Source organism: Oryza glaberrima, chromosome 10, assembly GCF_000147395.1.
Source record: "Oryza glaberrima chromosome 10, OglaRS2, whole genome shotgun sequence".
Taxonomy (NCBI): domain Eukaryota; kingdom Viridiplantae; phylum Streptophyta; class Magnoliopsida; order Poales; family Poaceae; genus Oryza; species Oryza glaberrima.
This window is the reverse complement of record NC_068335.1, coordinates 2,229,827-2,254,251: the sequence shown is the minus strand read 5'-3', so window position 1 is coordinate 2,254,251 and position 24,425 is coordinate 2,229,827. Positions and strand designations below refer to the sequence as shown.

Sequence of the window (24,425 nt, the reverse complement as noted above, 5' to 3'; positions counted from 1 at the left end):
ACTCCGTATTTGGGTAGTTATAAAACTAGTTTTTGGGTATGCTATGAAACATGTAGTGGGATATGAATAATCAAGATGGGATTTGCCCCTCCTATGGAGAGATATCTCTGGGCCCCTCGATGTTGTAGATTATGGAAGTGCATGGCCATGCCAAAGGTGATTGAGGAGTGAATCACAAGTTATATAATATATCAACAGGTTCGAGCGAATGATTGAGCTATTAGAGGATGGCACATATCTAGCCTTGAGCTTAATCGATATCGTGAGGCAAAGGGGTTCATACAAGTATACACTAGAGGTTCAGCCGATATGATATTTATGTATGTCCGATGGGTCAATACGTTCTGCTAGGGGCCACTGTTGACGCGTAGACAAAAAGGAGTTTTCGGGATACAGCCGAGTATACATGAACCTACAGGGTCGCACGCTTAATGGGCCGGAATAAGGGGATTGGATGGAGATCCAATATGAGCTTAATTCGGAGAGGGATCCGAATAGGAGTCCTACGGGCCTTGGAGGCCCGAGTGATGGATCCTATATATTCGTGAGGGGTGTGACCGGCAGAGGCATTGCATCACGTGAGAAACCCTAGCCGTCACTTCCCTCCCCGAGCAAAACCCTAGCCGCGTGCAGGTGCTAGCACATCTGCGCGTGCCGTTCCGTCCCTGTACGTGTGGATACCGGTAGAGGTGCCACTGGTTTGCGGTGCTGATCGGCGTGGGAGTACGGCGAGGAGAACGCACGAGGAGGAGAAGGTCGAGCCGGTGCGATCGACTATTTCCTCTACATCGACGCACGCTACTTCGCGAGAGTTCCTTCGACTTCTCAGCGTCTTCTTCCGCTGCGCAGCGCGTCGAGTGGTAACGATCTATGATCTAATTCTTGCGTGGTTCCTGGTTTACGCGATAGAAAATTTTGATTTTTGCTATCGTAGCCTACGCGTATCCCAACATTTCCAACTATTTTAGATTAATGTGAGAATTTCTAGCCATGTACCTATTTAGGATTAACATGGAATTTCTAGGAGAGCCTCCAATTCATATAAAGAAAAGAAAGGTAGGAATATAAATTGCAGGGTATCATTTCAATTACAAAATATTGTACATATAATCACATGTACAATTAAAAGTTTAAAATTCTCATAAAACATTCTAGAGATGCAGCAAGAACTAATTTGTCTCATAAATAAAGTAAACAGAAGTTTTAGGCTGCACGTGAACCTTTCTTCAAATGAATGATCACCTATATGTATATATAGCATTACTACCAAAACTTCAAGCTCCTCCCATATCTCTGAATCTCAAAACACCCATCCATTCCCTCTAAATCTCCCTGAGACAAGTTCTCATCTTCCCTCTACACTCTGCTGGTGTTCTTGCCTTCTTTCTGTGCTTCTTGAGAGTGTAAACGTGTGGAAAGCAACGATGGCTGAGTTGGTGACTAGCATGGTCATAGGGCCACTAGTCTCCATGGTGAAGGAGAAAGCATCCAGCTACCTTCTAGAGCAATACAAGGTGATGGATGGCATGGAGGGGCAGCGCGAGATCTTGGAGCGCAAGCTGCCAGCCATCCTGGATGTCATCAATGATGCAGAGGAGAAAGGAACTTACAGACCTGGGGTAAGTGCTTGGCTGAAAGCACTAAAGAAGGTAGCCTATCAAGCGAATGACGTCTTTGATGAGTTCAGGTACGAGGCCCTCCGGCGTGAAGCCAAGAAGAAGGGACACTATAGCATGCTCGGCATGGATGTTGTAAGTCTCTTCCCTTCTCATAACCCCATTGTGTTCCGTTACAAGATGGGAAAGAAACTGCGCAGAATTGTTCAGACCGTTGACGTCCTTGTCATGGAGATGAACACCTTTGGATTCACACACCAGAAGAAAGAACTGCCATCAAGGCAGTGGCGGCAGATGGACTCCGTCATGGCTGGCTATGACAAGGATATTGTAAGCAATTCCAGAGACAAGGAGAAAAGGAAGATTATGAACATATTGATTAACCAAGATAGCAAAAGGGATCTCATAGTCCTTCCCGTTGTTGGAATGGGTGGGCTGGGCAAGACCACTTTTGCACAACTCATTTTCAATGACCCTGAGATTGAGAAATATTTCGAGCTTCGGAGGTGGTATTGTGTATCAGATGATTTTGATGTTGGTAGTATTGCAAGTAATATATGTCGAAGTAACAAGAAAGATTGTGAGCAAGCATTGCTGGACCTTAGAGAAGAAGTAAGTGGAAAGCGATACTTTATTGTATTGGATGATGTGTGGAATCGTGATGTTGATAAGTGGGAAAAACTGAGGACTTGTCTTCTGCATGGTGGCAAGGGTAGTGCAATACTGACAACAACTCGAGATGCAGAAGTAGCTCGGATCATGATCATGGGTGTTTCTGAACCCCATATTCTCGAAGCTCTAGATAAGGAATTTCTGACGCAAATATTCTCTCGTAGAGCATTCAGTTTTCATAATCAAAACCGCTCTGAGCTAGTTAGCCTGGTTGATGAGGTTGTACACAGATGTTCTGGTTCTCCTTTAGCTGCCAAAGCCTTGGGCTCTATGTTAAGTAACAAAACAAGCTTACAAGAATGGAAGGCTGTATTGACCAAAAGCAGCATTTGCAATCAGAAGACTGGAATATTACCGATACTCAAGCTCAGCTATGATGACTTGCCATCACTCATGAAGCAGTGTTTCTCTTTTTGTGCTGTATTTCCCAAAGACTATGCAATTGAAGTGGAGAAATTGATCCAGTTATGGATGGCAAATGACTTCATACCACTTGAAGAGGATGTCCTTCCTGAAACTTTAGGCCAACAGATTTTCACTGAGCTAACCTGGAGGTCATTCTTTCAAGATGTGAAACAAATTATTCCATATAACAATGAGAAACGGGAGAAGCTCCGTTATAAGACCATATGTAATATCCATGATCTTATGCATGACATAGCTATATCTGTTATGGGAAAAGAATGTATCACTGTGATGGATAGGTCCAACCAAAAGAAACTGTTATCACATCCCACTCTACACCTTTTTGCTTCATGCGATGGAACAGGACCTATTCTGGATAATTTTCTGAAGAAACAATCTCCAACTCTCCGCACACTTTTGTATGATTATGATATGGAAGGTTCGATACCAAAGTTATCAGCACACAGTTCCTTTCGAGCACTGCACTTTTTTGCATGGAAAAAATCACCAGTCAGACCAAGGTACTTAAAACATCTCAGGTATCTTAATCTCTCAGCCAATCCCATACTCACAGAACTTCCTGAAGAAATAAGCATACTGTACAATCTACAAACTTTGGATCTCTCGTACTGCAAAAATCTTGGAAGACTTCCAAAGGATATGAAGTATATGTCAAGCCTCCGACACCTCTATACTAATGGATGCAAATCACTGAAGTTCATGCCTCCAGAATTTGGACGACTCACTTCCCTGCAGACTCTAACATACTTTGTGGTGGGTTCTGGCTCAGGTTGCAGTACTGTTGGAGAATTGCAGAATTTAAACCTTGATGGAGAACTACAGTTACATGGTCTAGAAAATGTAACTGAACCGCATGCAAAAGCAGCTGGCCTCAGAAATAAAGAGAAGCTAACACACTTATCTCTTGGATGGAATAGTGGCCATAAGGAATTAAATGGTCATCTGAAGGTGCTAGATGCTCTGAAACCTCACAATTGTCTGCAGATGCTGAGAATTGTTTCCTATAAAAGCACTGGTTTACCAAAATGGATGACAGATCTCAGTATGCTGCAACACCTGATTGAGCTTCATCTAATTGATTGCACAATGTGTGAGGAATTTCCTCAATTCTGCAATTTTAAATCTATTCGAGTTCTTCGTTTGATAAAGTTAGATAAACTGCAGAGCTTATGCAGTGTTATGTCTTATCCAACATTCCCATCATTAAAAGAACTCCAGTTACATGATTTGGAGGGCTTGAATAGATGGGTGATGACTGAAGTTACACGAAGGGAAGGACCAATATTTCCTTTGCTTGAGAAGATTGACATTAAGAATTGTCCAAAGTTGATAACTTTACCAGAAGCACCAGAGCTCAAGTTTCTAAAGGTAGAAGAAGATAAAGCACAACTATCTTTATCAATAGTTAGATCCAAATACATGTCATCACTTTCCAATTTGGACTTGGCAGTCGTTAAAAACGAAGTAGCACAGCTTCATAAGAATGATGAAGACTCTAAGATTTGGCCAGTTTGGACAGAGAAACAGTGTTGTGTCCATCTCACGGAAATGAAGTTATCTGGCTGCAATTTCTTCTTCCCATCAATTCAATTGCAGGAAACAATTGGAATTTGGAAACGCTTTGAACAACTTGTGTTTTTGAAAATCAGATCTTGCAGCTTGCTCATCTACTGGCCAGAGGAAGAGTTCTTAAATTTGGTATCCTTGAAGAGGTTGCATATTGACGACTGTAACCAGCTAACATGCCGTGCACAAGTGAAGAGGGGGGCAAAACCAGCAAGGGATCATCTCCTACCTCATCTAACTGCGCTAACTGTATGTTCTTGTAAGAGCGTGACCGAGCTCTTCAGTCTTCCGGCATCTCTCGAATATATTGACATTATCAACTGCCCTATTCTTGAATCCATATGGGGGAGGAAGGATACAGAGTTGGATAGTGTACATGCAGAACAGCCTGATACATTTATGTTGATGGAACATGGCAATGATCTCGCATCTACAAGTGTAAGTGTGCCAGAGCAATTAACTTACTCAAGAAACCATCCTTTGCCGTGCCTAAAAAGACTAATCATTGATAGTTGCGATAAATTGGTAAATCTTGTGAATCTACCACCGTCCCTCGAGTCATTGCGTATTTTAGAGTGTCAAGAGCTTAGTTTCATATCAGGGCAGCTGGATGCACTTGCGGATTTAAGGATTGTATGCTGCGATAAGTTGGAGTCACTGGGTTTTATCGTCGGAGATTTGTCATCATTGGAAATTCTCGTGCTTTCTCAGTGCAAACGTTTGGCATCCTTGCCAAGTGACTTCGGGAGTTGCTCAGCGCTTCGGTCTCTTAGAATTGAATATTGTCCAGCTATAAATACAAAGCTTATTTATCAACATCTTCAACAAAGATTTGATGATCTTGAAGAATGTAATTTATCACATGCTTCGTCCAGAGATCCTCTAGAAGGTACTCTTTCTTTTCCTCTTTTTTTTTGAAGACACCTTTGTACAACAAAGCTACAGTTAATTTTGTAATCCACATTTTATATTTCAGTTACTTCGTGCTGACATTTATTTTACCAAAATATGTTTCATTTGTTTGTTTATTTGTAAGATGGCCAATTAGTTAGGGGGTGCTGTTGTGCGCTCAACTGACCATGTTCAAAGCCTTGATTGGCTCTTGTAGCTACCAATTTTAGAAAGCATATACTGTTCAAGTTGAAGATATGTACATGCCCACCCTCTATGGACTATGGGCATCAGTGACTGAATATCCCAATGCGTAGGAAACTGCTTTAAGAGAATTCTCAAAATTCATGGGTGGGCTCTGTTTTGTATAGAACCTGTTTGTTATTGGTCCCAGATACTGTTCACTTTTAATTAGCAACAATGATCTATTTTCCAAATCAGCCTTTCATTTATGTTTAAAATGTTCGCAGGGTAAAGACATGTACTAAAAGCTTCTCTAGAATTTATATTTTACCTACGATAAATAATCTAGTTTTCAATAAACTTATTACTTGGAACATTGCATATGCACTTTTAGTAATTTCGAAGGGAGGTGCGCTGTTTTGGATTAAGAAGTCATTAAATATTGACTACTAATTTGTTGACACAACAATTAATGCAGTAAAATGCACAAAATAACCAAAGGACAAATCCAGAGATGCAATATTTATTCACATAATACACATAAATTATTTGCAATTTTAGTTTTTATTTTGAGATTACAGAAAAGGCTGAGCACCTAGTCCACCATAAGCGACAAGGCGATTACAGAGCTCTTTTTTTTTTAAAAAAATAATGGATTAAACCGGCCTCTACATCCAAACAGATGTACACAGCCATACAAAGCTCTTTTTGTTATGGAGATCTACTGAACCACTCGAGCACTAGTAATGCTGGGGAGCTGCTGCAAAAAAATTGCTCTGGCCTCTTTCCATTGATCACTCAGCGTAAACCTGGATCATTGTGCTTTTTTTGTTGAAATTTTGATGTTATGTTACACGTGAAAATCATAATACAAGTTATGGTAAACCTAATATTTCTTTTGTTCAGTAAGGAGTGCAAATTTTGTTGTGATAGGTGTTAATTTCGTTAGGCCATATAGCTGTCCATTTTGTTTCAGTTCCCGGTAATTTACAACTAAAATTAATCTGGCGTGAATTGGCATTTCAGGCCCTACACTGAGGAACCCAAAAACGTGGAAATATGTTATTCCTGGTTGCCGTCCCAAATAGTGATCTGGTTTGTGGACCTAATTATGAATGATTGAATCTGAAGATATTCTTTAGCTGAAAGATCGATTTCACTCTTCTTCAAGGTGCGCTGCGATCACTGGACCTAGGTACGCAGCCAAGAATCAGACTACTTGTGGGTCACACATTATTGCAAAGATCAGACATGGCAAAAGATCGATACTGCCAAAAGCTGCTGCGGCTGATAATTTACTAGCGGCTCACAGTGCCCTCTGTTTGTTTCCATTGCTTTGAAGGAGCAGTAGGATCAGAGAAAAGGAAGATCTGGTGCTATGCACATATTTGCCTGACACATCAAGATTAGCAAATTTCATGTCGTCCCGGCAAGTTATTTCTTCTAGTCGAGATCGATCAGTTAAGAGTGTATGGCTAGCTACTGCACTTGGTTGAGACCGTGCTTTACTCATTCTGAAACATATTGGAAGCAGTAATCAGGTACGTTTTTGTATGTTGATATTTCTCTAATGAATATTTTAGCTCAGCTGTCAACTGTTTGTTCATCTATAATGATCAAGATCTCAGATATATATTGCCTGATTTCTTGCCTTGGAAATGTGAATCCCTATACTGTATTACTATGTAATTGCTTCCCTCTAATTGCATTTACGCATCATCAACAAAGTAGAACCCTTGGGTTAATTGGGGGTTGATCAAATATCAACTAATAAAAAGCCATTCAGTGTTGAGCTCAATTTCCTTAGACAGGCCACCTCATCTTGTTGACTGTCCAGCCAATTAATCCATGTATTACCACTGTTACAATCCACAAGAATTTTTCAGAACTGACAGTACCAAACTGAAATTCATATACTACTATTGTTCCATTAGTCAGTGAACAAAATGACAAAATTGATTAACAGTATGAATTGATTGGAAAACTCTACTGATTCTATTTGCCGTACCAGCAGCACCTCCCTATATATCAAATTTTGTCTTCAGTTTTTCAAACATTCATTGTGTAGAGAGTTCAGTCCGATAGCTGTAAGTAGTCCTGAATTGTTATTTTTTACGGTTTTTGCTGTTTTTCCTTTGGCACAGTTAATTTCCTTGGAGAAATTCTGACATTATTGCAAATGCCCTACAGCCTGCACCAACAGATCCGAAATCATGGAAGTATGCCATTCCTGGCTGTTGAAGAACCCACTGCGCATTTGCATGATGTCCTGAATTTAGATATATCGGGAGACCATAAAGGCTTGTGAAACATATTTTTTTTAATCTTAAATCCAACAATTTGTGTAAGTTGAGAGGTTGTTTTTGGTCTGGGCTTCTTTGTTCTGATCATTTTTGTGTGGCTTCCCTTCAGGATTGGTACCATTCATCCAAACAACCATTAGGTGACTCCGAATATAATCAAAATATGTCATTATGATGGAATCCTCCTGTACAAGGTTTTTGTGTTCAAGCGAAACAACATGAGGACTTCAGATTTTTGCAGAGTAAATTCAAACTCGGAATCTCGTTTGGATTAATAATCCTATATACATATGGTTAGTGGTTTTTCTTGCTTGAATATATACACCCCTATCCTTATTGTAAGGCACAAGCACTGCGACGATGTATTGCTCATTATTTGGATGCTTCTCCGACAGTTCATGTAGTTCATGTGGTAATCTGCTACTTTGCATATATTTTCAAAAATTGTCATCGTCAGAAGAATGTCATCCCAGGAAATAAAATGCAGAAATAAGCGTAGTGAGTTTTTGTCCAACAGAAGTTTGTTTGTCATTCTGTCAAATTTCACTCATGTCATACAGCAGGACATGCCGCTGGTCGCTTTTCGTAAGTGTTTCTGTCCGCGCATTGATGTGTTCCTAGTTGCCTCTTTCAAACTTCCACTGTCTCTCTTCCTACGTTCCCAACATTTTGCCTTTCAGCTAATAAGCTGCTGCCAAAATTTTATTTTGGAACTTCTTTTTTCATAACAGCTTATTTTATAACTGTTGGAGGCATGCCATGAGGGCCTTCGACCGGGACTGCCGAAACAACCATGCTCAACGCGAAGCCGCTAGGCGAAGCACAAGGGATTCGCCACCAAGCCAGGGTGTCTTCGCCATCTATCTATCTATTATATACTAAAAGTCCATTAAATTTTCTACAAACGCTCTCAAGCCGCCATGTGGCGCTCCTAAAAACACTCCTAGGCCACCACGTGGCGATTTGATAAATCCTAAAAATTCTAAAGAAAAGCAAAACATCTAGCCATTTATTTTCATTTAATCTGGTGGACCCATTATTTCCAACCATTAGATCTATCTTACAAAATTGCCAAATCAACAACCATTAGATCTATCTTAGTACAAAATTACCAAATCAATTATCTCTCTTAAAATATCCCTCGGTCCGTGTACCTGTACAGCATGTACGTTTGTACGTACATATGATCCTACCATACTTCTTTTTCTTTTTTTTCTCATTTAGATTAGATGGAAAACGAAAACAAATAATTCAAGTCCATATCACAACAATTGATTTTCCTTTAAACATGGTGGACCAATTAGATTTACTTTTGTTATTAAAAAAATTGAAAGGCCCACGTGAGCCAAGTCCCTCCCTTCCATATGTACATACGTACGTACTTACATGTATATATTTGTCCCTCCACCCATTCGGTTCCCTCTCTCTATGATGTATTAGACACAAACATATTACTATATGATAACACACAAACATATTACTATATGATAACTATCTGATCTGAATCTTATAGTTATTTTTTATCCGCATATGTACATTAGATTTTGTCGTATATTGAAGGCTCAAATTAACTATATATTTAACAAGTACAAAAATATTACTTTGGACTAGCTATTGGTCACTTGAGACACATTTTTAAGGGAATATCATATATATATTTAAACACCTTATTAACAACACGTAGCTTATATTAGAATAATATGAAACACAAAGAATTAAATAATAAGATTAAAATAATAAGTAGTAAAAGAAATACATTATTTTGTTTGCTAATATTATATTTATGTTTAAATATAGATAACTCGGACCAATGAACCAATTAATTGGATCTCTATGAAAGAACAAAAACTATCATCCTCTCCCCTTGTCATACGTAGATGCACATATCTCCTCTCCTATCCAATTTCCTCCTCTCTAATTTTTCTATTTCCAAAACAACAACATAATATAAAACAATCAATAATTAGATAGCTAAATGATTATAATTGTAAAAGTTATATATGACTTTAATTTTTAACTATTGTTTTATTTATAATGAAACAAATAATTCAAGATTAACCATATTTGTCTTTATAAAAAATTAAACTACATCAGTTGAACATAGCCCATATCCTTTACATGTCAACCAATAATAATAATCACCATGTCTAAAAAATTAGAAAAAAACCTTAGAAATTCAAAGAAAAAAGTAAAATATTTGGCCAATTATTTTCAATCATTAGATTTACTTCTAGAACAAATTGTAATAAACTTTTTTATACTTTGGAACCCAAATATTTTCTTGTGCAAATACGCGTGATGGATGAAATAGAAGTAGCTAGATAGTACGTAGAAGGAGTTAAGAATAATGCATATAGAGAGAGTGGAAGAAGGCACAATGTGCTTAGCTTCGCCTTACCTTTTTAGCAATAGGGAATACTAAATAGGAGCAGCAAGAGGACCATATAGCCACAAACAATATATATACTAGAATGTGAAAAAAAATTGAAAGAATTTATTTGGTTGTTGGAACACAAAGATTTTCTAGGGTCTCTTTTTAAAATTTTATGGCAATTGGATCGGATATGCATTGTGGGCTTCACATAAAGCATTATGTAATTTAAATTTTATTAATTCATACCAAGTGAAGGCCAGCTAAAAAAAATAGAGAGTGATTGGTTTTAATCACACAATTCCTAATATTTCATAAGAAATTTTATAGAAATATTTAAATCATGGAAGCATTAGTAAAACATTACATTCCAAAAACAATATTGCATGCATGTATTGTTATATTTAATTAGCCATCAAATCATATTCACAATGGTTGAGTAGAGCCACAGACACTATATATGAAACGTTCCCAAATAAATTATCTATCATATAATGCAAATATATTGGAGTATACAAGCCCGTGAATTTACCGTAGCCGTATGTCCATACAATTCATTTATTAATAAACAATGAGAATCTATACCAATCTTACTTCCTTATGGATAAAAAACTTTTAAAAAAATTGACGCACAGGGTGTAATGCTGTCACTATTTATGATATCATAAATTTGAACTAAAAATAATTTTTATATAAAATAAAACAAAAGTGTAAATTGAACCAATTGTAGAAAATCTTATAATTTCTTAGAACCATTGTGGTTCTTAATTTCCCTTAAATTCAGACAACCATACATAACCACTGCATGATTTTTAAGTGACTACATATCAATAGACTTCCCTCTATTCTATGCCATAGCAAAAGATAGCTGGTTTTAAATATTATATTTCTTACTAGTAAATTTGGGTTTTAACACTCAAGTTGACTAAATGTATTTAAAAATATATATAAGTCACACATAATATAGGAAGCAAGGCCTAGAATATATCTACTCTATTTTTATTAATTCATATGTAAGTACGTATAACAAATTATGTCAAATGTGAACCAACTAAAAGAAGGAATAAAACACATTTATTAGAAATAACCTTTTTGAGATTCGTTAAAAATAAGAGCCCAAAACATTTAATTAAAAAGAAAAACAACACCTTACTTTTGATTTAGACTTAAAGACCTACGTCTTCTTAAATGATGAAGAAGAATAACTTTATAGATTGGTGCTTATAAAGATGAATTAAATATTACATATTATAAACTAACAAATATCTTAAAAGAAATATTTAAGCAATGATTCATGAATGCCCGTGCAAATGCGCGGGCTACCATCCTAGTTGGAATTAAAGGACACAGGGCCTAAAACGGCCGATTCGCCGAGTAAGACCCATGTTAGGGCCTATTAGGGGGCTCATGGCCAAATAGACTCTAGTTGTCCCTATGAATGTTCCTATCATAAGGACATCCATATAAAATCCCCTGTATTTATTAGCCCTAGCGTGTATTAGTTTATATTAAAACCATAAATAGTCCCCAAGGGTGATCCCAAACAAGTATGAACCACTTTCTTCGACAAACATAGTTGTCATTCGACAACAATAACATTAACTTTTAAATATCTAAGACACATCTATCTATCTATCTATACCTATACTAATTAGGCACTTTCTACCTATACTAATTAGGCACTTTCTACGAGCTCCCACATTAATCAGAAAGATCTGACCATTCATTAAATAAATGATATTATCGTCACCATAGATTGTAAATTCCATCCCACGTTAATTAGAAAGATCTAACCATTCATTAAATAAATGATATTATCGTCACCGTAGATTGTAAATTCCATCAGTGTTTAACTTTGTGGTCCACGTGCAAACCAATCTAACAGATAAGAGAGGATATGCGAGAGGCAAGATTATTTCTGTTGTTGTCAAGCGTTAAGAACATGATTAGATCTATTTAATTCACAACATAAGAAGAGAAGAAAATCAACGTGGCATGCAACACCTTGGGCATCGATAGGGAGGCATGGAAAAGGAATTAGATCGGCAAGATGATTAATTCTTCAGGCACGCCGTTTACGTCTATGGAAAACAGCGATGATCAGCGATGGGGTTCTAAACGGCGTTCACGATGCAGCATACGCTGATACTCACATCAAAGTCGTCGCTCAACGCAGATGTCGCCGAGTCGCCTCGGCTTTCGCCGCTGCCATGTCCGCACCTGCCGGCTGCCGAAGCTGTGGCATCTCGGTGCAAGCCTCGGGCGCGCTGCTTCATACGTCGGCGCCGACGTACGCCGACCGCACGGGCATGTCCATGCAAGCTGCAGCTGCAGGAAGATGCATGCATGCTCCACCGTGAGTTATTTCGTCTTCGGATTCCCGTTGATTCATCACATAGAAAAGCAATCACAGATTGTCCATGAGACGTTCAGCGCAGGGCTGATTATCAGTGCCAGAGATGCTTATATAATCTTAATTTGTTAACAACATACTTTCAGTTAAGGCCATTGATTATCGATTAACCCTCATTATATATGTGTGTGTGTATTTTTTTCAGTTCGTATCCATCAGCCAAGCTAACTGCATGGCTGAATCATATGGATGGACTAAGACAGAAACATGGTGCATGGCTGAATCATATGGATGGACTAAGACAGAAACATGGTACATGTAAAGGATCAACATGATGAAGGTTTAATCCAACAAGGTTAGTCCGTGCATTTTTTTTATAACTTCATACTCTGTTTAAAAAAGATAATTGGCCAATGCTAACATCAATCACATAGATAGATCGATCCATACAAAGCCAACTCAAAACATAGAGATCAAGTTAGCTATATACTGAATCTTATGATAGTGCACCAAGTGTTTATTTGATTTTGAGTTGGTTATAATAGTTTTTATATTTCAGTCACTCCAAAATCTACACAAATTTCAAGCACTTTGAATGGTCTATACCACGCCAATATTCATGCAGCTGCCGTATACCCATCATATCTTCTACTCTTCCTTTTCACATCTGCAGCACGCTCGCATTTCTGCCCATGTTGCTGCTGCTCTCCTCCAATTTAGGGCGATCGAAATATAGCAATAATCTTTTCTATATTTTTATTTTACGGATTCAACATACTTAAATTTTCTATATCCGATTAGAATAATTATGGTTTGCATTAGTTTTTATCCTTCAACGCAAAATAATCCATTGAATTAAGGCCGACTTACACAACCGCTAATTAATGCATCTAAATAAGAGATATATATTAAGTATAAATAATATAGCATTTTGTAACATTCTTTTAATATGCTTGCCAAAAAATATGTCTAAAACATTAACGGTTGGACCAATAGTTTACTGTTGAACTTCTTTGACAAAGTAATTTAAGTAATGAACTATTAAATAAAGTATTTAAAATTGTGAAATAAAGTCCATTCTAATACCTTTTTGGAATTTATAAATATAGAGAATTTCAAATTGTAAAAGTTTTGCTCTTGACGACACAAGAAAATATATCTGCAAGTTAAAAAACTTATGTTTGTATATAACCTAACGAATATAATGATCATCCATATGTGTATCATGAAACCAGAAATACCATGGGTTGTTTAGTTTTTAGTTTGTATAAATTTCTATAATTTTAAAATTCAAAATTAATAAATATTAAGTCGGACAATCGCAAACTCTCATTTAGTACTTTGATAATTTCATCTCATAACATTAAATTAGTAATGATAAGCAACTATAATTTCATAATTTCATAAGTATCCAACATATTTAGCATGTGATTAAAATTTTATTATTTATTATATCAATAATATGAGCCCGTGCAACGCGCTGGTTGGTGACTAGTATATAAAATCTTATACCTAGAAATTATTTTTTGGGTTGTTGTCAGCTTTATCAGCTGTAGGATTAAATCTGTAACAAAACAGCAGATCTGCTTGCTTGATGATACCTCAAATCTAGAAAAAAAAAAGAGAAGAGAATAAAATGATCGCCGGATGAAATGATACAGTACATTTCAGGAATTTCATTAGTTGAACTGCAAATGCTTTTGTTCAATATAGGAACATTACATGCTCATCTCGTTGAATAATTTATTTTATCTACAAGGGCTAACGAAATTAAGCAAAAGCAGAGTGATTGAAGTTGTATAAACTATGATTAACTGTTACTGTAGCAAATTGGGCTAGGCTTACGTGTTCCGCGACGGGCCATGAAGCGTAAAACTTCCGCAAGTTATTTTTTCTTTCAAAACGTTTATATTTGTAGCTATCGGATTACCTCGAGATTTATGTAAGAAAAGAAAAAATGCTAGAAATTTTTTTTTCATATATCACGCGTAAGATCTGGTGCGAATCAATCAAATTATAGTTGTATACAAGTTTATACCGTAGTTACAATATAATATAGTTATAATGTAGTTACAGAACAATTACAATGCAGTTACAATGTAATTAAACTTTAATGCAGTTACAACTTTAATTGTATTACAGTTACATCTGAAAGTTTTTTTGCTAAAAAAAACTTCCCCGTTCAATTCGAATCCAATCGCGAACAAAAAATTAATCGTCATTTCTGACGAATATACAGGAGGGAGCCGAATGGCGCGCAATTGCTCATTTGCCCTCCTAGATCATCTCCGTCTGCCTGCCATGCGCCACGCCGCCGGCGAGCCTTTCTGGCGTTCCGGCCGCCTTCTTCTGCTGTCCTGCCCACCGCCGTTCGCTTGAAAGGACGTCGGCCGCTCCTGCAGCATCCAGTTCAGGGTGGCAGGAGAGGAAGTGGCTTGCTATGGCAGGCACCAGGCAGTGCCCGGCTGGTGTTCGACGGAATGGCTGCGAGGACAACATGTACGCCGTCTCGGCCGGCAAAAGCAAGCAACGGTTGTCAACACCTCTTCGGCAAAAGCAAGCAAGAGTGAGCGAAATCTTGCTGCCCTCACCGGCCGGCTGCCAGAGTACCAGGTCCCCTCGCGTCTCCACAAGGTCAGTCACCACTCACCACTCTGCTAAGGCGCGTGTCAGTCAACATCAGCGTGCGTGAAAATGAGGGATAAAAGCAAAACTGACTCGTGGAAATTAGTGGAAAGCAAGACGCGTCAGTCAACAATGAAATGCAGTGCGCAGCGCACTGCAATTGCCTTTGCCTTCGTTCAGCCTGGAATTAATACCCCATTAATCACTCTCCAATAGAACTACATATCATCTCTCTTCCACACTCTCCAAGACTCCAGCAACAGCCGCCGTTGCCCTTGCCTTGGGTTCTTGCCGTGTGCTCCTGCTCCTGAGAGTTGAGAGAGCAACGATGGCTGAGTATTTGGTTGGGCCACTGCTCTCCAAGGTGCTGGAGAAGGCTTCCAGCTTTCTTGTAGACATGTACAAGGTGATGGATGGCATGGAGGACCAGCGTGAGACTCTGGAGCGCTTGCTTCCAGCCATCCTCGGTGTCATCCAAGATGCGGAGGAGAAGAAAAATCATCGATCCTGTCTAGTTTGCGCTTGGCTCAAATCACTCAAGAAGGTGTCCTACGAGGCAATTGACGTCTTCGACGAGTTCAACTACGAGTCGCTCCGGCGTGAGGCCAAGAAGAAAGGGCACCACAACCACACTATGCTTGGCATGGACTCTGTAAGCCTCTTCCCTTCTCGTAATCCTATTGTCTTCCGCTATAGGATGGGCAAGAAACTGCGAAAGATCATGGAGAAAATCAAGGAACTTGTCTCGGAGATGAACTCCTTTGGACTCGTATGCCAGGAGGAAACACCAAAGCAGTGGAGGAAAATTGATTCCATCATGGTTGATTCTGACAAGGATATTGTTAGCAGATCTAGAGATGAGGAGAAGAAGAAGATTATCAAGATATTGCTCGATAAAGCAAACAGCAGGGACCTCACAGTCCTTCCTATTGTTGGAATGGGTGGGTTGGGCAAGACTACCTTTGCACAACTCATCTACAATGATCCTGAAATTGAGAAGCATTTCCCGCTCCGCAGGTGGTGTTGTGTTTCAGATGTGTTTGATGTTGTCGCTATTGCAAATAGCATATGTATGAGCAGAGAGAGAGATCGTGAAAAGGCTTTGCAGGACCTGCAGAAAAAAGTAGGTGGAAAGAGGTATCTCATTGCATTGGATGATGTACGGGAACGGAATTCTGACAAGTGGGGAAAGCTAAAGACCTGCCTTAAGAAGGGTGGTATGGGTAGTGCAGTACTAACAACAACTCGGGATGCAGAAGTTGCTAGAATTATGGTCGCCGGTGAAGTTGAAGTGCATAATCTTGAAAAGCTAGGAGAAATTTATGTGAAGGAAATAATCCAGAGTAGAGCATTGACTCTGCCAAACAATGACGAGTATTTTGAAGTTCTTTGTAAGATTGTGAAAAGATGTGATGGCTCGTCTTTAGGTGCAAAAGCCTTCGGTTCTATGTTAAGTACCAGGACTACTATACAAGAATGGAAGGATGTATTAGCTAAAAGCAACATTTGCAATGAGGGGGAGGATAAAATTGTTCCTATACTTCGGCTCAGCTATGATGAACTACCATCATACATGAAGCAATGCTTTTCTTTTTGTGCTATATTCCCAAAAGATTATGAGATTGATGTGGAGACTTTGATTCAGTTGTGGCTGGCACATGACTTTATACCACTGCAGGGGGGAGACCATCTGGAAACAGTAGCCGAGAATATTTTCAAGGAACTAGCTTGGAGGTCATTTTTTCAAGATGTGAAAAGAATTTCTCAGCGGGGGGAGAATGTGTATAGGAGACAGCTCCGTGACAGAACAACATGCAAGATGCATGATCTTATGCATGACATTTCTCAATCTGTTATGGGGAAAGAATGTGTCAGTATAATTTGTTCGTCTAATTTCAGAAATCTGATGCTAGAACATCCTCTATATCACGTTTTCATACCATACACCAGCATTGCTCTTCCAGATGACTTTATGGGAAATGAAGCTCCAGCTCTCCGGACTTTATTGTTTCGAGAGTATTATGGTAATGTCTCAACATCACATTTATTTAAGTGCAATTATCTACAACTAAGAGCATTAGAGCTCCCACGAGTGGAAGAATTACCAATCAGGCCAAGACACCTACAACATCTAAGATATCTAAATCTCTCAGACAACAGTAATATCCATGAACTTCCTGCAGACATAAGCACAATGTACAATCTACAGACATTAAACCTTTCTGATTGCTATAATCTTGTTAGACTCCCAAAGGATATGAAGTATATGACAAGCCTACGACACCTTTATACAAATGGATGCTCAAAATTGAAGTGCATGCCTCCAGACCTTGGACAGTTAACTTCCTTACAGACATTAACATATTTTATTATGGGTGCTAGCGCTAGTTGCAGTACCCTTAGGGAAGTGCATAGCTTAAACCTTTCTGGCAAACTAGAGTTATGTGGCCTAGAAAATGTATCTCAAGAACAAGCAAAAGCAGCCAATCTTGGAAGTAAAGAGAAACTTACACACTTATCTCTTGAATGGAATGGTGAATACCATGATGAAGAACCAGATTACCCTGAGAAGGTTCTTGATGCTCTAAAACCTCATCATGGTCTCCAGATGCTTAAGGTAGTTTCCTATAAAAGCACTCATTTTCCAACATGGATGACAGATCTTAGTGTTCTTGAGAACTTGACGGAGCTCCATCTAGAGGGCTGTACAATGTGTGAAGAATTTCCTCAATTAATTCATTTCAAGTCTCTTCAAGTTCTCTATTTGATAAAACTAGGTAAATTGCAAAGCTTATGTCCCGAGGATGCAAGAGATGGAAAAGAACAAATATTTCCAGCATTAAAGGAAGTCAAGTTAATTGATTTGGAAAGGTTTGAGAGTTGGGTGGAAACTGAAGGAAAACAAGAAAACAAACCAACATTTCCTCTGCTTGAGGTGGTTGAAATCAGTAACTGTCCAAAGTTGACTAGTCTACCTGAAGCACCAAAGCTGAAGGTTTTAAAGCTAAATGAAAACAAGGCAGAGCTGTCATTACCATTGCTTAAATCCAGATCTATATCCCAATTGTCCAAGTTAAAATTGGACGTGCTTGACAAAGAAGCTATATTGCAGCTTGATCAGATTCACGAATCATCTCTCTCAAATATGGAGTTAAGGCACTGCAACTTTTTCTTCCCCACAATCCCATCAGAACCAATAATTGGGATTTGGAAATGGTTTCGACAACTTGTGTATTTGGAAATCAACTCCAGTGATGTGCTCATCTACTGGCCGGAGGAAGAGTTCCTATGCTTGGTGTCCTTGAAGATGTTGACCATTTTTGGTTGTGTTAATCTAATAGGCCGTCCCACGCTGGTGAAAGGTGAGCCAACTCATTGTGCAACAGATCAGTTCCTGCCATGTCTAACGTCATCATCAATTTGCTGTTGTGATAACTTGAGAGAGCTATTCGTTCTACCCCCATCTGTCACCCACATTCATGTTTCTGGATGTCGCAATTTTGAGTTCATATGGGGGAAGGGGGATATAGAGTTGGAGAGTGTACATGTAGAACACCATGACACATTTACATTGCCGGAGCACTGCAATGACCTTGAGTACAGAAGTGTGCCAGAGCAATCACCATCAGCAGTGAATCATCCACTGCCATGCCTAGAAAGGATACATGTCTCTTTGAGTGATAAAATTGTAGAACTTCAGAACCTACCACCGTCCCTCACGTCTCTAGAATTTCATTCTTGTCCGGAGCTTCGGTCTGTATCAGGGCAGCTGCATGACCTGAAGTTTTTGGATATTAGGCGCTGCAATAAACTGGAGTCACTGAATTGTTTGGGAGACCTGCCATCATTAGAAAGACTTTGTCTTGTGAGCTGCAAACTTCTAGCATCCTTACCATGTGGTCCAGAGAGCTACTCATCTCTTTCAACTATTGCTATTCGATATTGCCCAGCCATGAATATGAAGCCGCTATATGAACGCCTCAGGCCACGGTTGGATATTCTCAAGGAAAGAGATTTGTCACATGCCCATGCAAAATGTCCTTATGGAGGTACCTTTCCATTGCTTATTCCTTCCTTTTTGTTTTTTTTTCCCTACATACTAGTATTGCATATCCATATGTTGCAGAGTATGCACTTGAAAATTTCAATCACCTCTCCCTCTATTTTATAGTCAATAATACAATTTCAAGGTTGTCTACAGAATTTCCTTATGTTTGAACAAACACAGGAGCCATGGTTAAATGTTTTCTTCTTCTGTTTTCAGATGCATGAGCATTATTTCCCTCCACTGTTTCTTTGTTAAGGACTAGTTTGCTTTCAATTAGTAGGAAGCCCATTGAAAACTAGTACACTAACTCTACTCCAACCTTTTCCCTTTTGCAATAAGCCTTATTTGATGACACGAAGTGTCATTCCACTAAAATCGATGAACTTTCTGGCTTTTTGACTGATCATTGATAAGTATGTATATACCTTTGCAATGCCTCTGAATTGTTATTACATACATGCATCATGTAACAAAATGGTGACTATCTGTAGTTTTATGATAATCTCGTATATAGTTTGGTGAAAGTTGACATCATTCATGGATATGATGTACAGGTGTTATTCATTTTTCCTTGGGTACAGAGCATAAACGCCCGACATTATGGGATCCAAAATCTTGGAAATATGCTATTCCTGGCTGTCGGTGAGCCAGCGCACTTCGGTGATGACCTAAATTTGGAGAAATCAGGAGACGGTACATGTTTGTGGAACTGATTGTTTTCATCTTGACTGATCCAACCTGTTGTGTAATCTGAAAATTTGGTTTTCTGATTATGCATTGCTTTATCAATAGGTGGCTCCAAGTATAATCAATATGTCCTCTTGAAAGGAATCTCTGATATATTTTTTTTCTAGTTTGTTTGGGATTTTTCATGTTATGACTAATTGAAGCAGCTTGAGGATCTCAGATTTCAGCAGAAAATATTCGAACTTGCAATCTTGTCTGAACAAGTACTCCTGTATCCATGTGATAGTATTGTGTATTTATCTTGTCTGAATATTTACACCTACTTCTTGCGAAGCACAGGCATAGTCAGTCTTTCTTTTGATGGTAATTCATGCAGTTGGTCTGGTGGTAATCTGCTACCTCCTGCCTGCTGCTGGTAATAGTATCAGTTTCAGAAAAATGAAGAGCAGAAATCAAGCATGGTTACTGTTTGGTCAACAGATCAAGATGAGCAAAATCCAAGGCACTACGAGTTATTTCTACTGGCCGAGATCAAAGATGATGTACTCATGCTGGAAGCGAGAAGCTCGCATATTTTTTTTTTCGAACGGTCATGCCTTTACCGACGTTTTATATAAAGAAGAAGGTGCCCCATTTTAAAGAGAAAACATGACCAAACCTTACAATGCACAGTTAATTAAGAAAAACTAGACGAAACCGCAACTGTCACACAACACCACCAACTAATCTAAGCTACCACGACAACGAGAACAGGACAGCAGAACTCAACACCCAACCAAAGCCGCTAACAAGGCACAAGCTAGACAAACATACGGCCCCCACACATTGACACAGCCATGGTGTTATCGTCATCACACCAACACCGATTGGGCGACTCCCACTTCACCAGGAAACACCAGGGTTAGGGCAACAGTCTAAACCGCGCCAAAGCACAACTCAACTAGGCTCATGTCATCGTTGCTACACGTCGCGCCCCGTCAACACCGCAGCTCCGACTTCACGACCACTAGACTCATTGAGACAAGGGCGAGCCAGACTGACAAACCGTGCAGATCGAAAAGCTTAAAACCCCACACCAGAGCGTTTATGCAAATGAAACCCCACACCAAACCGTGCAAATGAAACCCTCGCAAACACGTAGCAGCTTCGACTTCCCAAGAGGACAACAGCAAACCCCTCCCGAAACCAAGCAAGGATACAGGTCATTGTTGCCAAGCGTGTCGAATGCCTCAAACGCAGCAGCTCCGAATTCCCGATTGCCCTCCTTAGGTGTCAAAGCGGAGCAAAACTAGAAATTGCCTCGGATTTCCTCAACGATGCATTCAAGAAGGATGTGACGCTAGCTACGTCACCATCGCCAGCCCAAGAGTGGACTAATAGATTTTCATGCAGAGAATCCAAACAAGGCAAAACGGGAAAGCGCAATAAGAAGAAGCTCGCATATTAATTCCATTGTTTTCTTGCAAAATTTTCTCTGGATCATCAACAATTTTAGCCTCTCATACTGCAAGACATATCGATGAGGCGCAGTTCAGTTTGTATATTGTAGTGTTTCTGTGTGCTTCTCTTCATCTATGAAAAACAGCAGCAGATCTCCTGCCTGCTTCATGCCGCGTCACTTGAAAAAGCATGGAGAATTTGTAAAATTTTGCCAAACTATATCAATCAGTAATGAACGAGTTTGTGTCATTGTGTGTGTGCCAAACGTGGTTGATTTACTCATTCACTCATATGGTCCCACATATCATTTCCACCAACGTCAATTAAAGCAAATTGGCAACGAATATAAAGGGTCGAATTATCAAATTTCTCAAACAAAGCAATGGTGCCCTGTTCAAATAAAAAGTTTTTAATTGAAATGGATTTCATTTCCATTTCTGCTAGAATTAGAATCGCCTATAATTAGAATCAGAAACCTAAACTGTTTACATTTTTATGTCAATCAAAATTTGCAAAACTGTACCAGAGTGTAATCAGAATCACTGGTTAGAGGCCGGCAGACATCTTCTTTATACTGGAAACCAGGAAGAAACATACATCCAGCATTAGCTTAATTAGTTATATCTATCAATAATAAATGGCCTTTTTATGCAGTCCCGCTAAATTGGCAACCTCTAAAAGGAGACAAAAACAAATTTATCCCCACATAGGATGTATCTTTAGGATTTGCCCCTGCTTGTGTTACCGACATGTGGGCCAGGGTCCATTTTCAGTTTCATATGATGATTTTGCATGTACATCCTTCTATTATGACGTTATTATAACTGCCTTACACGAACACGACGCGAGCATATTTCACGTTCAAAATTAGATTTGATAAAACATTTCAAACTTTATCATGTAAAAGAGTTTGAAACAAACCCAAGGCTCTCCATCCGACGAGGGACTACCGTCTCCTCCGGCGAGTCGTTGAACGGCCGACGAAATGGGACAAACAAATCCTTAGACAGATCATTATCCAAAAAAGCGGGTAGCCGTGGATTCACCCACGAGTCGAGAATCGATGGCGTTCCAGTGTTGCTGATCATGGACACGATGTTCACCGGAATGCCTCGCCACGTAGCTTCTCCGACCCTCACCGTCAACCTCACCTTCGAAAGTGCTCGGCGCCATGAGGGCAAACTATTTTCTTAGCCTCGTACGTTGTCTCGGACAATTTGTTTCCCTCCAGAAGAATGTTCTTAACGAGTTTTAATAAATCACCAAATGACTTGTCACTAACACCATTTTTTGTCTTCCATTGCTAGAATTCCAGAGTGGTACCCAACTTTTGTGCCCCTATCCACAACCTGGTCCAACGATGTTCAGTGGTCCTCTAACAAACGCTCCAATTTATGAGGCTCCTTTTGTCACGACCGGAATTTCTATCCAAAATTCCAAACGCTTACATGTGTGTGAACCCTCGTCCAGGAATCAGCCGAGGCACACAATAACAAATTGATAATAGAGTACAATTATTACTCTAATTAATAAGCGAATAAAATGTCATTACAGAGGTAGAGAGTTCCTCTCAATCAATAAAGATCTAAGCAGCGGAAAATAAGATAAACGGCGCAGACGACTCCACTCCACAGGCAGCTTGACCAGGGCTACACCTAATCCTCCACACCATCGGCATCACTGTAGAACTCCTCCTCTGATGAATGATTGCAAGGTGAGTATATGACATACTCAGCAAGCCACGCAGCAAATATGCAAGTGCACAGGATAACGAAGGATGGCATAATAGGGTTTCATTTGCATAAACAGCATTTAATAAACATTTCAGAATTTAATAAAACAGTTAAGTAATAATTAAACAATATTAATCCAACGCTATACAACATACCCTGTTGCATAGGCCCAACCATTCTGAACAACCATCCCGGCTGCACAGTTCTATCTCCAAACCAGGAATATACCATTCCAAACCAGGAGCTAATCAAATTATTACCAGTTATAGCATCTTTTATTATGGTGAGAAGTGTGAAACTAATCACGAAAGACATTGTTAGACCCACCCATAACCGCGGGCACGGCTATTCGAATAGTTTTACTCTGGCCAGAGGTGTACCACTGTACCCACAAGACACAGCCCCACGACATGTCACCATGTGCCTCGATACCACCACGGTACCTCGGAAAGGAGCTGTGACAGTACCCCTCGCACAACACAACCCACCACAGCGCACCGTTCCTGGATCATAATCACCCCCTTATAAACAAGGCATGGACTCCCCAGCGACCCCCGTGGGCTTATCTCCGCCACTTCTCAGTCTGGTGCCCCGCAATGAACCATGTTATACAAAAGGTAAAGCCGTTGCCCACGCTGGCTTGTGGTTGGTACGGTTAATGTTTCACAACCGAAACTCGTGAACCGGTCCTTAATTGTCATGAGCACGACCATCAAAACCATGTGCTCACAACCCACCATTATCAAGTTTTAGTAAGCACGTTAATTAATTAACCAATCACGATCGACCATCGTGAGCTATCATTAAGCCATCATTAAATAATAGTGAGTCATAAGTTGTCCCAATAGTGTGCTAATGTTTCTAAGCATGGCTAAGCAATCATATCTAATATCTAGCTGAACCAATATATAAAGCCCAACTAGTCAAGTTATAATAACCCAAGGTATCAAGGAATAAAGTAATCAAGAACAAAAGGGCTATAACAAACAATAGGTTAATTCCACCCAATGACATTCGAAAATAAATGCAATAGTTGAATAGAAACAATAGCTTTAAACAGGATCAACATGCTCAAAGGGTTGTTTGGGATCTGTGTGACTTGCCTTGCTGGCCTTGGGACACTTCAAATTCTTCTCCTGCGAAAACGAACTCTCCGGAAACGTCGGAATCTAAACAGAAAAGAGCAAAATCACCAAAACAGCACATAAACAAGCATGAACAGTACATGTGGATATTTTTAACATGTAGATCTCAATTTTAGAAAAATTTAGAGACTTGAACCAACTAAATCCAAGCTAAGATGAATTAGATATGAATTTTTAAAGATTAAATCGGATTAAAACACTTATATGGTTTTTAATTGAATTATGACGCAATAATGAATTATTTTTGAAAAGGAAAAGGAAATTATTGCGTCAGCGGCTAGGGTTTGCGGTGGACCGGGTGCACGGCGGCGGCTCACGGAAACGAACGGCCGAGATCGATCCATCCAAAACGGACGGCCAAGATCC

General features: G+C 39.3%; 1 protein-coding gene across 4 annotated transcripts; it reads left to right on the top strand.

The window, feature by feature from the left end:
• Positions 1–1,299: 1,299 nt before the first annotated feature.
• LOC127753067 (disease resistance protein RGA2-like) lies at positions 1,300–20,344 on the top strand. Of its 4 annotated transcripts, XM_052278523.1 has the most exons (6): positions 6,457–6,895; positions 7,545–7,950; positions 12,205–12,384; positions 12,587–12,736; positions 14,621–19,055; positions 19,609–20,344. In XM_052278523.1, the coding sequence occupies exons 5-6, from the start codon at positions 15,335–15,337 to the stop codon at positions 19,698–19,700; spliced, it is 3,813 nt and encodes a 1,270-aa protein (XP_052134483.1). In that variant the 5' UTR covers positions 6,457–6,895; positions 7,545–7,950; positions 12,205–12,384; positions 12,587–12,736; positions 14,621–15,334; the 3' UTR covers positions 19,701–20,344. The 4 variants fall into 4 exon arrangements, 1 of the variants encoding a protein (XP_052134483.1); XR_008012468.1 differs by lacking the exons at positions 12,205–12,384; positions 12,587–12,736; positions 14,621–19,055; positions 19,609–20,344 and adding an exon at positions 1,300–5,169 and having other exon boundaries at positions 6,381–6,549; positions 6,703–6,895; positions 7,545–9,045; XR_008012467.1 differs by lacking the exons at positions 12,205–12,384; positions 12,587–12,736; positions 14,621–19,055; positions 19,609–20,344 and adding exons at positions 1,300–5,169; positions 8,389–9,045 and having other exon boundaries at positions 6,381–6,895; positions 7,545–8,242.
• Positions 20,345–24,425: the final 4,081 nt, after the last annotated feature.

Bases quoted from the DNA above. Each gene is read 5' to 3' on its own strand.
- LOC127753067 (XM_052278523.1), top strand. From the start codon at position 15,335: ATGGCTGAGTATTTGGTTGGGCCACTGCTCTCCAAGGTGCTGGAGAAG. The intron at 19,056-19,608 runs GTACCTTTCCAT...TATGATGTACAG, and splicing joins TGCAAAATGTCCTTATGGAG to GTGTTATTCATTTTTCCTTG.